Source organism: Phaseolus vulgaris, chromosome 7 (genome assembly GCF_051622355.1).
Source record: "Phaseolus vulgaris cultivar YP4 chromosome 7, ASM5162235v1, whole genome shotgun sequence".
Lineage (NCBI taxonomy): Eukaryota > Viridiplantae > Streptophyta > Magnoliopsida > Fabales > Fabaceae > Phaseolus > Phaseolus vulgaris.
Genome location: NC_143504.1, coordinates 4,524,428 through 4,540,223, shown reverse-complemented (window position 1 = coordinate 4,540,223; position 15,796 = coordinate 4,524,428). Strand labels below are relative to the sequence as shown.

Here is a 15,796-nt window from a genome sequence, read left to right as displayed (position 1 = left end):
CTTGAACAACATAAATGACTTTCGGATGTCAAGATCCATAAGCAAACATAAATGAGTTCCAGATCTCAATCTTCAGCACCATTTACATCACACATTCTGGATATAGAAATCCGAAACTCATAACTCACTTCTGGATATGATCATCCAGAAGCTAAAATGAAATAAAAAATGACTTTTCAGATTTTGAAATCCAAAATGTATAAAACTCTCTTCCAGATTTCTGCATCCATAAGAAAAATAAAATCAAGGACAATATTGAGTTTTAAATTTCGCGTTGGATGCATGTAATAAATAATATGGTGTTTGAAGCAATTGCCTTGAAAAAATAGGTCTATCTATCCTATAAAGACGGGCTAGAATAAAGGCCAAGCGCTGGCCCATTAGTGGGGACACACATCACTCATATTTTAAATAACTTCTACATGCCTTATCTTATGATTTTTTTTTTTCATTTCCCTCAATGTTACGTATACAACGACTGAATCACAGAGTCACATTTAAATTTAATGAAAATTTTGACCTTTTAAATCATCTTTAAACTTAATTATTTCTCGTAAAAAATCTAAATATTTTAATAAATCTAAATTTTGAAAGTTCAATTAAAAAACTTGATTATAATAAGAAAAAAAGGTAATAAAAAGACCAAACAGTCAAAACCATAATTGAGATTAATAATCATAAAATATTAGCAGGTAATTTTTTTATTTTTTTATTTTTCTGTTTTATTTTTTTATTTTAAAAAATCATTTTATTTGTATTCTTTTTCAAATTTTGTACAGTACATAGGAAAGCTAAAAAATAATTTCAATATTTTGTAAACAAAACTTTGAAAATAAACGATGAAAAGTCTCCCTAGATTGACGGACTCCATGTGTGGACAATTTTATTGTTGTACTGTTTTTTCTTCATTTTTTTTATTTATATAAAGGTTTTAGGATGGAAGACGGACCAAAAGTCTCCTCAAAATGATTCCAGTGCAATGTTGGTCCAATATTTTGTTGTATTGCTTTTCGTTCATTTTCTGATAGAGATATATTTAGACTTTTAATTGCCATTTAATTAACTTTTTATTAAATTGACTTATTTTTAAGATAAAGTTACGAATTTATATAAAATATTCATTTTTTTTATTTCTGTTCATTTAATGGTGTGTTGAGTTCGCGTCGGAAATTTAGAGGAGATCTCTGCCACAACTTATTGTTATAATTTATAAGTAAGAATTTTTATCTGATAAAGAAAATGTAAAATTTTTATTTTAAATTATAATAAAATTACTATACATAGAGAAATAGAAATATATGCTCTTTTTCCATTTATGATACAAGACATAGAGAATGACACATATTTAATAAAAATAAAACTTATATTATTATTTAACGAAAATAGCAAACTCTGATGAAAAAAAAAACATAATTAAATTCTTAAAATATACTAAGAAAAAGACTATTAAAGAAACAATATTTATTGACGTCATCTCCATGATTATTCGGTTGTTAGCATCCTATAGAAAATATTTAATAAAATCCATTACCATTTATTAATCATAGACTTGTGACCGAGTTACGGGTACGAGAGAAATTTGGTAGCATAGATAAAAGTCTTTGTGTGTGATCGTTAAATTCTACCCCATCTCATCATATGAACCAGACTCAAAGAACCAGACTCTGAACTCATCCATGGCTTGGTATCTCAAATATGTGATACCATTAATCTTTTCTATCATCACCCTCAACTTCACTGCGACCAGAGCACAGGGCCTTTCTTATCAGTACCAAGTTTGTTCAACAAACAAATTCACTCCCAATAGCACCTTCCAGAGGGACCTCACAACCCTCTTCTCTTCCTTATCTTCCACAGCCTCCAGCAATGTCGAATTCTTCAACAACACCGTCACGGCGGGGACAAACTCCTCCGACACAGTGTACGGACTATTCTTGTGCAGGGGTGACATCCCCTCCGACCTATGCAATCACTGTGTCGGAAACGCAACACAGAGACTGTCCACACACGCAGACTGCACCTTGTCCAAAGCAGCAGTGGTGTATTACGACGAGTGCATAGTTAGGTATTCGAACCGTTCTTTCTTCTCCACCCTAACCATGCAAGCCGGCTATGCCCTTTGGAACCCCACCAATATGACCAACCAAGAAAGCTTCAAGAGGTTACTCTATGACACCATGAACAAAACTGCGGATGATGCAGCCCATTTTCCTACCGGTGCTAAAAAGTTCGCCACAAGGGAAACCAGCATAGACATATTTCAGAAGCTTTATTGTCTTGCTCAGTGCACACAAGACCTGTTTCCCGGAGATTGCAGAAGCTGTCTGGATAGCTTGATAAACTCGGATCTTCCAGGGTGCTGCGCAGGATCGCAGGGAGGAAGAGTTTATTACCCAAACTGCATCATCAGGTTTGAAATTTACCCTTTTTTTCGATCCCTTCCCACGGCACCAACGCCATCACCGGCAGGACTCGTTCCTCCAACCAATTCAGGAGGTGAATTACGTCTACTGTTATATTATATGCTTCTATCATCTCCATGTCTGAATTAAGATTTGATTTTCGTTATTTTTTTAAGCCGTAGCAGATCATATTTAAGAATTTAATAACATTTTTCTTACTTCAATTTTCAAATTTTTTTAATGGAAAAACACGTTCATCAGATACTGTTAAAATATTTTTTATTAGAAATGATTAATTATGTATTTAGTCTGTTTACTCATAAAATCTATATGTTTTAGATTTTATATTTAGAAATTACTTATTTTAGTTTCTATACATATGAATTTGAAAATTGTTCGGGTACAAAATAAAGTAAAATAACAAGAAATAAAAAGTAGAAGTTATACTGTGCTTGCTATCATGGTCGAGTCCGAGTAATATTCAAACAAAAAGAATTTTCATTCTGTTTTTTATCCTTCCGGAATAAAAAGTTTATATTGATTTATTCCGCGGAAATGTTATTATCATGGTTTTTTTACCATCATGGAGTTATTTTTTTGTTTTTATTAAAATGGGGTCTGTTTAAAAAAAAATTACAAATTTTGGTAAGTCGTGCCAATTCGGCACGACTTCATATGCACAAATAATCACAATTAGACACGACTTCTGTCATGTCATACTGAAGTCGTGCCAATTCGGCACGACTTCATATGCACAAATAATCACAATTAGACACGACTTCTGTCATGTCATACTGAAGTCGTGCCAATTTGACACGACTTCTGCCCTGTCATACTGAAGACGTGTCAACTTGGCACGACTTCTGTCCTGTCATACTGAAGTCGTGCCAACTTGGTACGACTTCTGCCACGTCATAATTTTTATTTTTTTTTTAATTTTATTGTTTATATATTGGGTAGTAAGTTATATAATGTTTAAAATTAATTTGATACATAATGTAGCAAATAAGTCAAATCACAAATCACAAATAATTTTAAAAAAAATATATATATTTTAAATAAGTCAAATAATATAAATAATTTGACTAATGTAGCAAATCACAAATAACAAAATTCTAAACAAATCATAAATTATGATTTTTTTTGTCTAACTAATAATTATTTTTATCACAAATCAAATAATACATTTTTCGTAAATCTGTTTATTCTTTTAAATGCCATTTATATTAAAATGATTAAATAACTGTAAGTACTTTTATTTATATATATATATATATATATATACTATGAATAATTTAAATAATATAAATAATTGCATTTCTGTAACAAATCTCAAATAACAAAATTCACAGATTATTCATGCTTTCAAATAAGATTTCTATAATAATTCATGATATGTAATATCTTTAAACAAATCCAAATAAAATAATTTATTTATATTATTTTGTTATTTATGATTTGACTTATTTATTACATTATGTATCAAATTAATTTTTAACATTACATAATTTACTACTCAATATATAAACAATAAAATTAAAAAAATATATACATGACATGGCAGAAGTCGTGTCAAGTTGGCACGACTTCAATGTGCCAGGACAGAAGTCGTGCCAAGTTGGCACGACTTCAGTATGACAGGCCTTGGCACGATTTCAATATGACATGACAGAAGTCGTGCCTAATTGCGACGATTTGTGCATATGAAGTCGTGCCAAATTGGCACGATTTGTCTAAATTTGTAAATTTTTTTAAACAAACTCCATTTTGGTAAAAACAAAAAAAATAACCCCATCATAGTAAAAAAAACCTATTATCATCGATATAAATACCTCACTTAGCCCTTAATTAAGGAGACAAAAGACATTATTTGTCCTTTTATGAAATACCTTTTTGTATACTTTGCAATAATTTGTTTCTTGTCTTATAGCAAGACATTCCTATTATTATTAATCCTTTAACTAATTTTGTTTTCTTGTCTTGTATCAATGCATTTCTATTTATTATTATCCATACTCAATCGCAGATGTTATTATTTGTATACGAATGACATATAAACTTCTTGTGCAGAAAATAAAAGTAGATCTCGAACAATTATCTTAATTGTTGTTCCCATTGTTAGTTTGGCGACTTTCTTAACTCTATTATACTATGTGCTATGGAGAAGAGCAAGAAAGAGTAGCAAGATTCTTCTTAGAAAAAATTGTATGTATTACAATTCTAAAAGAAACTTCAATTTTAATTATTCATTTGTAAAACTTTAAAAAGTTCATAAACTTATTTCATACTTGATACATATTGGTTTAGTTGGGGAAGAAAGTTCCACTCTACAGGGATTGCAATTTGATTTGGTCACGATTAAAGAAGCAACAAATAACTTCTCCCCTGAGAACGAGATTGGAAAAGGTGGATTTGGAGAGGTTTACAAGGTAAGAAAATATGATAACTTTATATTTCAATGATAATTATTTTAAAATAATAGTTTCACTTTACAGGGTATTCTTATTGATGGACGATATATAGCGGTTAAAAGACTTTCGAAAAGTTCAAGACAAGGGTCAGTCGAGTTTAGAAATGAAATTTTATTGATAGCCAAACTTCAACATAAAAATCTTGTGGCATTCATAGGATTTTGTTTGGAAGAGGAAGAAAAAATTCTTATTTACGAATATGTGTCAAATCGTAGTCTGGACTACTTTTTGTTTGGTAAACACTTTTTAACCTTCAACTTTTTAATCAGCTCAAACTATTTGTGCATGTGATTCAACTTAATATATATTAACTATAAGATATAATGTTTTTCTTTTATTTTATTTGATATAATAGGTTATCCGGAGGAGAAGTTAAGTTGGTATCAACGTTATAACATTATAAAAGGAACTGCTCTTGGAATTCTTTACTTACATGAATATTCTCGACTTAAAGTTATTCATCGTGATCTTAAACCCAGTAATGTTTTATTGGATGAAAACATGAATCCTAAAATATCAGATTTTGGATTGGCTAGAATTGTTGATATAGATCAAAATCGTGCAGAAACTAATCGAATCGTTGGAACATAGTAAGTTTCAAATTCTTAACTCATTCACTTTTTTTCATTACTCTACATTATATGATTTGACTCTTTTTTTTTCCAGTGGTTATATGTCTCCAGAATATGCAATGTTTGGACAATTCTCTGAAAAATCAGATGTTTTTAGTTTTGGAATTATGATTCTTGAGATTATTACTGGAAAAAAAAATGGAAATTCTTATAAATCCAACGAAGATGACGGAGGCTTGATGAGTAATGTAAGTGTGATAACTTACTATCTATAATATAAGGAAAAATGCAACAACTTCAATATTTAACTACTTCGATAATTGTTTGCAGGTTTGGAGAAATTGGACAAATCAAACACCATTGAATATACTTGAACCAAATATGAAAGAAAATTACTTTGAAACTGAAGTGATTCGATGCATTGAAATTGGTTTATTATGTGTTCAAGAAAATCCAAATATGAGACCTACCATTGCAGAAGTTGTTTCTTATCTTAATGATCTCACAATTGAATTACCATCCCCTCAAGAACCAGCATTTTTCTCTCATGGAATAGATCAAAAAGCAGTCATGCAGCAGGAATCAAGTTCGAACTCATCTGTGATTGGTTCCATGCCATTCTCTGTCAATGAAATGTCTATTAGTGACTTTTATCCACGATAATATGTAAGTTTTATTATAATTATCCTTACTTAGTAGATGGTCATCATCTATTATAATTTTAATTTTTAATAAGGATATATGACTATTTTGAAAATATTTCATTATAAAATAACTTGTTTTATTACAAGAAATATTAGACTTTCTTTTTTGTAATGTCTTATCTATTGTTTGATTTGGGGTGTGAAAAGTGAATGGTTGATTTAAAGTGATTTAGAAAGAAAATAAATGAAAAAGGATGTAGTTTAGTTTAATGGAAAATAAGGGGATTTAAAAAATGTATTGATATATGTAATATATTTGATTGAATTAATGAAGGTAGATAAATTTTATTATTGTAAAATTATTCTTAGATATATTTTTTTAAAAATCATTAAATAAAAATTAATTTAGATATTACACTACAAGAAATAATAATGGTAGAGTATAAAAAAAAGAGATGTTACATGGGACTAAACCCTAAACCCACATTATAATGTGGGTTTAGCATCCCAATAGAAATGAATGTTGATCTTTTGGTGGCTATGCATTATAGACGGCTTACAATGGGACACAAATTTACAAAGTAGTGTTGACTAAGCCTACATAAAGAAAAATATATTATTTAACTATAGCGCAGGTTTGGAGTTGAATATAAAATTAAATAATTATTAAGAATTGGACTTTAAGCCTAACTCAACCTCATAAACCAGCTTATAGGATGAGGTTTGCACCCACTTATATATTATGAAATGTCCTAATCTCTAGTCGATGTGAGATCTCCAACACACCTCCCTCACGCCGAGGCTACCAACTTGTACATGGACTATATATTATGGGTGGTCTGATAAACGGATCGATAGCAGGTGTCCTAATAAGTTCAACAAATAATCACTAGGATATGCTCGAGATGGCTCTGATACCATATTAAAAAGTGAACTTTAAGCTTAACTCAACATCATAAAACTAACTTATAAGGTGAGGTTTGCACCCACTTATATATTATGAAATGTCTTAATCTCCAGACGATGTGAGATCTCCAACAATAATTAAACTTAGTGTCGTCGTTGGGGACACTATGTTACAAAACAAATGTGAGTAAATTGATTGCGGACACTACCTGAGAAACAAATATCAGTGTCGTCTAAATCTACGCTAAATATAATACAATATTATGTTGCAAGACAATTTAATATCATAAGGATAAAATGAAAAAAAAAAAAAGACCAAAGAGGCACAAAAGTGTAGGACTTCTTGAGCATTTTAAAGGCAACAAACTAAAGTAGAAAGTTTGATTAAAAATATTAAAAATTCAATTATAAGTCAAAAGTCCATACAAAATAAAAATGAAAAAAATTAATTAATATATTAAAAAATAAGACTCGTAAACACTTAATCTTATTTTGAAATTTTAGGTTAAAAATAGTTTCATAATTTCTTCTGCTAATTTTTTTAATGTACTAATGTGTCACAAACCCACATTAAGTAAATGCATAGTAATATTCAATTTAAAACTTTAAAACATTAAATTTAAGAATTTTTTTGCACTCTCTATACCACTTTAATTATAGTTAATATCTATACATATCAATATTATCTATGATCAAATAATACATGAATAAAGTGGGAAAAATTGTTATCTTTTATTAAAATAAATAAAGTCATAATATTTTTCTAGTTTAATCATTTTGCCCTTTTAATTCGTATTATAAGTTTAATTGTTTGCATATATTTTTAACGATAATTATAAAAATGAAAAAAAGTTAAATATAAATGAATGAAAATTGTAATTGAGAAATAAAAAAATTAAATCATCAAAAAGTTTACCCCCACCTACGATATTTCTGAAACGTCAAATAGTGATGGAAAACGTAAGGGACGCGCAAGGAAAAAAATAAGAAGAGTACAGATGCAACGTGTGGACAATTTTCTATCCGTACCCATCTTTATGATATTTCTTTTCCTATTTAATAACACATGGGGTCACTTCAACGATCACGATATTATTTTACTGTCACCAGCCATTCCTTGTTTGTTTTATGTGTTAATTTTTTATCAATTAATTAACTTTAAATAATAATATTTAAAAATATAAATTATAACTTTTAAAAGAGATAAAGATATAAAAAAAACTCACAACTGTTTTTGACAAACTATGACTCCACATTTATAGTTTAAAATTGATAATTATTTTTATGAAATGAAACTATATTAGTATTAAAAATAAAATAAATAATTTTCAATTAATTATAAAAAAAATTAATTATTTAATAAATATTTATAAAATAGAAAATAAATAAAACAATAAAATAAAATAGGAACAAATTTATATACACAGAAAATAATTATAATGAAAAATCTTTTATATAGTATAGATTATAGTAACTACTATTATCAATTTGATAGAAATGAATTCGTGTTTAAAAAAACCAAACTAAATTACAAACGTTTAAAATAGAATAAAATTTAAAAAACTATAACAATAATAACAACTATAATAGATACAGAAAAAATTCAGGTTTTTCATTGTATGTATATAGATTGATTTAAGGTATCAAAATAATACGTATAGATAAAAATAAGTTCATATTATTCGGTTTAAAAAAAATAAAAAATAAGTAATTTAAATTTTGATAAATTTTGTTGCATTATTTTTATCCATTTTCTATTATTTTTATCTCTTGTAATTTTTTATTTACTTTTTAATGAAATATCTTTAAATATTGTACTTTTGTATGTGTGTTGTGTGTGAGAGAAATTTGATTCAGATTAAGAAAATTTATTAGAGTCACAAAGCATATATTATTCATGTAAAATTTAAAATTCATTTATTAAAATAAAAAATTATCATTTAAATGATATATTGTTTGAAGTATAAAAATATACAATTTATTAAAATAAAAAAAACTTTAAAGTAATATTATTTTAATATTATATTATTTGAAATATAAACATATACAATAATATTGTAGTTATAAATACTTATAAATTAAGTTTTAATTGTTAATTATAATTTCATAATTTAATATATGAAAGTAAAATAAAATAAAATTATCCAATTAGATATATTAATTAATTGTAATATATAATTTGCATTATTAAATATGTTTTTAATATATATATATGACACGATTTTTACTGATATAAAAAATGACACGACTTATTGAGATAAAAAATCATATACCAGGTTATCTCAATTTTAATGATTCAAAGAGGAAAGTTTATAACTCCTACGTTTTATTACCATAGTTTACATATAAACTTTCTAAGGATATAATAACATTTTACATAATTTAATATTTCTCTCTTTAGATCAAATAGCTCTATAATTTATTTTTATTCTATATGTTTTTAAATAAAATAACTAATATTTTTATTTCTTTAGCCATTTAACTTTTTTAAATATTATTTTCATTGTTTGAAATTGAATAAAAAAATAACCTTTTAAACCATCTTGGAATTTTAGTGTTTTTTATGTCTTACGTGAAAATGACATAGATTTAATTATAATAAATAAGAAAAACATGGAATTTTAAAATAAAAGGGATCAAAAGTCCTAATTAAGAATTTAAAAACTAATAATTAAGCCGTAAAACATATTTTAGTACACACAACTACTTTTTTTGTTGGTTTTGTAGGAAATGGACAACGAAGTGTTTCTGATACTCATCGAACTCAAAATTCCAATGGGAAGTTATTGGGAGTGATGAAAGATAGACTATAAAAGTCTCCTCAGAGTGACTATGTGGACAATTTTATATAGTTGTTGTATAAGGTACCAGTGTTTAATGAGGGTGACCAAGGATTCACGATCAGAACAGATACATAATATATTTTAAAAAAATCTTGAATGACCTCGTATAAATATAATGCAATTTTTAAAGATTATTTAAAATTTCTTATATTTATTAATTATAATAAAGTTTAACATTTTAGTAAAATTGCGTCTTTAATCTCTAAAGATCCTTTATTAAATATTTAACTCTTAAATCTTAAAATGTCATCACTAATTCATCCATTAGGATGACTATAGTTGTTTAATTTTAAAAAACCAAAGCTATATGTAGTTTTACTAGTACAATGAGATTATACTATTATTATAAAGAATTAGGTATTCCTCGTTCATCTGCTACGTAAGAAATAGAAAAATGTAGTGTTATGTGTTGTTAGGAGATAGTAAAAGTAAACTTGGTTAAGGAAATGTAGTATTATGGTCCAATTTAATATTGTGTATAAATAGATTGTTGGATCTTCGTTAAAAATATTAACCTCATATCAACATTAATTAAACATTAATTAAGGATTGGATAATTAATTTTATATAAGAGACAATATTTATTATTAAATTAAATCAATAATAAGATCAGATATAAGAAGAAAGGAGAAAACACTATCTTATATAAAAAAAAACACAATTTACATAAGACATAATATAAGAAAGTACTTTCAATTAATATTTTACAATATAATAATTACATTTTATGTTTTTACTGTCGGAATATCTTCTGAAATTTTTTCATTTTCTTGAAATTAATGAAACTTGTAAGGATCAATGACTTTTTCAGAATTTAACCGATCTCAATTGAGTGTTGAAAAAAAAAACTTAATTAATGAAAAGATAAACTCAATTATTATTTTTTTTTTTTGAAAAACACTTTACTCATAATCAAACTCTTAATATATATTATGAGCATGACTTTATAGAAAAATAGTATTTATTTTGGCGAACTCCAAATGGAATAGCATAAGGGATTCCGTCCGTTGTACATCCTCAGGAAATTATTTAACTACTCATTTACTTGCATTAACTAATACCGATTTCCCCGTAAGAAAGTTGGTGGTTTAAGTAAAAGTCCTTGTCATGATTGAAATATGAAAATTAAAAAAGTTCCCCACCTTAGTCTTATGAAATGAAACTCTGCATCGTCACAAAGAACAAATCCATGGCATCGTGTTTCACCTATGCAATACCCTTTATCTTTTTTATCTCTCTCTGTTTTACTCCCACTAGAGCTCAGGGACTTCAATATCAGTACCAAGTTTGCTCACCAAACAAATTCACTCCCAACACCACCTTCCAAAGCCACCTCACAACTCTATTCTCTTCCTTATCTTCAAAAGCCTCCAACAATGTCCAATTCTTCAACAACACCGTCACGGGGACAAACCCCTCCGACACAGTCTACGGACTATTCATGTGCAGAGGGGACATCCCCTCCGACCTATGTAACCATTGCGTCGGAAACGCGACACAGAGACTGTCCACACACGTAGATTGTTCGTTTTCCATAGAAGCAGTGGTGTATTACGACGAGTGCATAGTTCGGTATTCCAACCTCTCTTTCTTCGGCACCGCCGACATGGAAATCAACTCAGGCTATGTTCTGGCGAGCCCCATCAACATGACAAACCAAGAAAGCTTCAAGCGTTTGGTGTATGTGAGTTTGAACGAAACTGCGGATGAGGCAGTGGGTTCAGGTAGCGGCGGTGAGAAGTTCGCGACAAAGGAAACAGACATAGATATATTTCAGAAGCTATATTGTCTTGTACAGTGCACACCGGACCTGTCTCCCCGAGATTGCAGAAGCTGCCTGAATAGTTTGATAAACTCCGATCTTCCGCGGTGCTGTGCAGGGAGGCAGGGAGGAAGAGTTTTATATCCCAACTGCGTCATCAGGTTTGAAATTTACCCTTTTTTTCGATCTCATGGTTCGGCTCCAACGCCAACACCGCCGAAATTGGGAGGTAAAATTAGTTCAATTCTCTTAAAATTATCTTTTTTTTATCAACAATTAAATAAATAGAATAGGAATCACTTCAGATGGTTCAACCCTTATACATAAATATCATACAATAAATTCTTATTAGAACGTCTACCTACTAGTTTAGGAGAGAGGCTACCAGACCAACATTACACAATCAACCTCATACAATCTATAAGATTTAAAACTCAACTAGAATATGGAAAATAAGCAAAATGAGATTTGGCATGAATCCAAGACCATACCTTAACTTACACTGAAGCTAACACTTCAGACACATCTGTCACTCCACTATTAAAGATGATCGAGTAACTAAGATTTCAAATTTCGCTCAAATGCCAACCCAAATTTTTATGGAGTTAAATTACACTAATAATGTATTATCCATTTTTATCTCATATATTATTATTGTATTATTGTTATCATCAATTTGATAAAATAATTATATCCACTCATTTTTAAATTTATTGAAGTGTTATATCAATAGTATGATGAAAATTCTTCCACTTCTTCGTGTTGAGTAGGACAACAACCAATAGTAGAGCACCACATAATACATCCTAATTTTAATAAATGGTGCTGGCTTCACCCTAAGAGATTTTTTTAGATCTTATCACACTTTCCTTTCGTGTTCCATTCTTAAACTTCATTTTCATTTTCATTTCACTTCTCTCTCATCTACTCATTTCTTTCCAAAATTATACTCTAAATAAACACACCATAATGTATACAAAAAGGATCTAACTTATCCAAAACAGAGATGAAATTAAACAATCCTATCTTAAATAACCGATCAAATCAATACATGCAAAATATACAAAAGAATTCTGTCAATTATCTAAAATAAAATAGTTTAATCTCATTTTTATTTTTATAAATTAAACAGTTCTATATAAAAAATGATTAAACAGATAATTTTTGTGTGTGTATGTGTGACTTTTAAAAGAACCTTCTAAATACTTATAAGAATGACAATTATGTGTATATGAGTATATAACACATAAATTTGTTGCGCAGAAAAAAAATCGAGTACATCAAGAACAATTATCTTAGTTGTTGTACCCATTGTTAGTTTGGCAACTCTCTCTGCTTTCTGCTACTACTTACTAAGGAGAAGAGCAAGAAAGAGGCTAAAGAACCTTCTTAGAGAAAATTGTATGTGTTGTGATGGTATCATAAAATTTCATTTTTTAATTATTGATTAGTAAGTTGCTAGTTCATTAACTTATTTACAAGCATATTGACGCAGTTGGTGAAGAAAGTTCAATTCTAGAAGGGTTGCAATTTGATCTGGCTACTATTAAATTAGCAACCGATAATTTTTCAAATGAAAGGGAGATTGGAAAAGGTGGATTCGGAGAGGTTTATAAGGTAAGAAAAGAGTATAATAAAACTTATGTCTTTACTCATCAAATTTTTATAAATAATTGTTTATATTTGTAGGGTGTTCTTGTTGATGGGCGACATATAGCGGTTAAAAGACTTTCAATAGGTTCCAAACAAGGTTCAGTTGAATTTAAGAACGAGATTTTGTTGATAGCTAAGTTACAACATAGAAATCTGGTGGCATTCATGGGATTTTGTTTAGAAGAGGAAGAAAAGATTCTTATTTATGAATATGTGCCAAATCGTAGTCTGGATTACTTCTTATTTGGTTTGTTCTTTTCACCAACTCTTTAATTAGTTGAATTGATTCCTGCATGCATTTCAGTTCAAGATTTATTAATCTAGATTAAGTGATTGATTATAAAATATTCCTTATTTTTTTCTCATTTATTTGACATTGTAGGTAATCAACAACAAAAGTTAAGTTGGCACGAACGTTATAAAATTATAGGAGGAACTGCTTCAGGAATTCTTTATTTGCATGAATATTCTCGACTTAAAGTTATACATCGTGATCTTAAACCTAGTAATATTTTGTTGGATGAAAATATGAATCCTAAAATATCAGATTTTGGTCTGGCTAGAATTTTTGATGTGGATCAAAATCGTGCTGAAACTGATCGAATTGTTGGAACATAGTAAGTTACAATTTCTAATTGGTTTATATTCATTATTATTATCATTTTTGTACAACATATAATTTAGCTTGTTTATATTTTTTCAACAGTGGTTATATGTCTCCAGAATATGCAATGCTTGGACAATTCTCTGAAAAATCAGATGTATTTAGTTTTGGGATTATAGTTCTTGAGATTATTACAAGTAAAAAGAATGCGCGTTCTTATGAATCACACAATATGGAAGAAGGCCTCATGACTTATGTAAGTTTTTCTAACTTTTCCCACATGTTAAATTTCATCAAATCCCTGATTTTTTTTATATCCCTATAGATTAATCTTATATTTTTTTATTAGGAAATTTGAATATAAAGAAACATTTCATAATGTTACAATCCTAATACTAATCTTACAACCTTATAGTTATTTTTAAAAATATAACTAGCACCCATTATACTTTATATTAACACCTCTTAATTGAATGAAAAATATTATAACATACACCCTTACAAGAAAGCTTGTTGTTAAGGGTAAAATCTTAAGAGTTGTGCTCAACAAATGCAATGTGTATAAGAAAAAAGAAGTTTGAGTAGAACAAAAAAGTAAAAATTCAATATTTAATTAATTTGATATTTACTACAGGTGTGGAGACATTGGAAGAATGAAACACCAATGAGTATATTGGATCCAAATATGAAAGAAAATTATTATGAAACTGAAGTTATTAGATGCATTCAAATTGGATTATTATGTGTACAAGAAAATCCAAACATTAGACCTACCATGGCAACAGTAGTTTCATATCTTAATAATCATTCACTTGAATTGCCATCACCTCAAGAACCTGCCTTTTTCTTACACGGAATAGATAAAAAAGTTATGCAGCAAGGATCAAGTTCCACCATTTCTGCCAACAGTTCCATGCCATTCTCTGTCAATGAAATGCCTACAACTAGTTTTTATCCACGATAATAGTTTACTTTTATTATAAATCTATTTACTGTATAGATATCCTTCCTTTGTTAACTTCAGAAAGGATATGATAATTTTGAAAGGATGGTTTAGATGATTATAAAATATTTTTTTATTGATTTTCCTATTCATATGTAAAATCACTGGTCATGTAAATGAAATATTACCCCTTTCTTTTCTAAATTGTCTCTTCTCTTAATGTTCGATATGAATTTTGTAAATATTTTTTTATGTGTATATATTTCATAGCAAGTTTACTTTGATAATTTTAATTTTTATCTACTTGTTAGTTTTAAATTGTATTAAACTTCAATTGTCATATTTATGCTGGCATAGGTCAAATCTTTGCCGGCCGGTTAAAATTGTCTTGGAAGAACATACATAGCCGTCCATAATTTTTTAATATCCTATATATATATATATATATATATATATATATATATATTATATCGCATCATAATTTTCATAAAATTTATCTTTTTAGGTATTATTTAGTAAAATGGGTATTGCATATTATAAATCCCTTACTATTAGTTAATGTTTGAGAATACAAGGAAATTCAATGCTATAGTTAGTTGGTTGTGGGGATTTTAAAATTTATTTTTACTTTATTTTTTGGTTTTTTAGTTATGATAAATTTGTTTTTTAATATTTACTATATAAAATTATTAAATAGAAAATTAATTTTATAAAGTGATAGAAAAAAGAGATTAGGAAAAAAAGCTATTGATTATACTTTGTAAGCTAGAAAGAAACTTCACTCTTTCTATTTTCAACTCGCGGAACATTCCACTTTTTATTTTATCTATTTTAGCCTATAGGCTTATCAATCAACTACTATTCCAAGCCCATCTACTTTGACTATTAGTACCACCTAAAAGACTAACCACACCTCTCTTTTCCTTTACTATCCCAGTAATTTTCTTTAATTTTAATAATCTGTTTTAGTCTAACAAACTCAAGCTCAATCTAATT

General features: G+C 28.2%; 2 protein-coding genes across 2 annotated transcripts; both read left to right on the top strand.

Moving 5' to 3' along the window:
• Positions 1–1,565: 1,565 nt before the first annotated feature.
• LOC137827544 (cysteine-rich receptor-like protein kinase 25) lies at positions 1,566–6,258 on the top strand. Its single transcript, XM_068633730.2, has 7 exons — positions 1,566–2,496; positions 4,473–4,607; positions 4,710–4,831; positions 4,898–5,108; positions 5,229–5,463; positions 5,540–5,693; positions 5,776–6,258. The coding sequence occupies exons 1-7, from the start codon at positions 1,677–1,679 to the stop codon at positions 6,106–6,108; spliced, it is 2,010 nt and encodes a 669-aa protein (XP_068489831.2). The 5' UTR covers positions 1,566–1,676; the 3' UTR covers positions 6,109–6,258.
• Positions 6,259–10,948: 4,690 nt separating this feature from the next.
• LOC137827543 (cysteine-rich receptor-like protein kinase 25) lies at positions 10,949–15,004 on the top strand. Its single transcript, XM_068633729.2, has 7 exons — positions 10,949–11,829; positions 12,864–13,001; positions 13,096–13,217; positions 13,290–13,500; positions 13,636–13,870; positions 13,960–14,113; positions 14,492–15,004. The coding sequence occupies exons 1-7, from the start codon at positions 10,995–10,997 to the stop codon at positions 14,819–14,821; spliced, it is 2,025 nt and encodes a 674-aa protein (XP_068489830.2). The 5' UTR covers positions 10,949–10,994; the 3' UTR covers positions 14,822–15,004.
• Positions 15,005–15,796: the final 792 nt, after the last annotated feature.

What these genes read in the sequence shown, in the direction of transcription:
- LOC137827544 (XM_068633730.2), top strand. Translation starts at nt 1,677, where the DNA reads ATGGCTTGGTATCTCAAATATGTGATACCATTAATCTTTTCTATCATC. An exon ending in TCCTCCAACCAATTCAGGAG is followed by an intron (nt 2,497 to 4,472) that starts GTGAATTACGTC and finishes CTTCTTGTGCAG; the next exon opens with AAAATAAAAGTAGATCTCGA. An exon ending in AATCGAATCGTTGGAACATA is followed by an intron (nt 5,464 to 5,539) that starts GTAAGTTTCAAA and finishes TTTTTTTTCCAG; the next exon opens with TGGTTATATGTCTCCAGAAT.
- LOC137827543 (XM_068633729.2), top strand. Translation starts at nt 10,995, where the DNA reads ATGAAACTCTGCATCGTCACAAAGAACAAATCCATGGCATCGTGTTTC. An exon ending in AACACCGCCGAAATTGGGAG is followed by an intron (nt 11,830 to 12,863) that starts GTAAAATTAGTT and finishes TTTGTTGCGCAG; the next exon opens with AAAAAAAATCGAGTACATCA. An exon ending in GATTCGGAGAGGTTTATAAG is followed by an intron (nt 13,218 to 13,289) that starts GTAAGAAAAGAG and finishes TTATATTTGTAG; the next exon opens with GGTGTTCTTGTTGATGGGCG.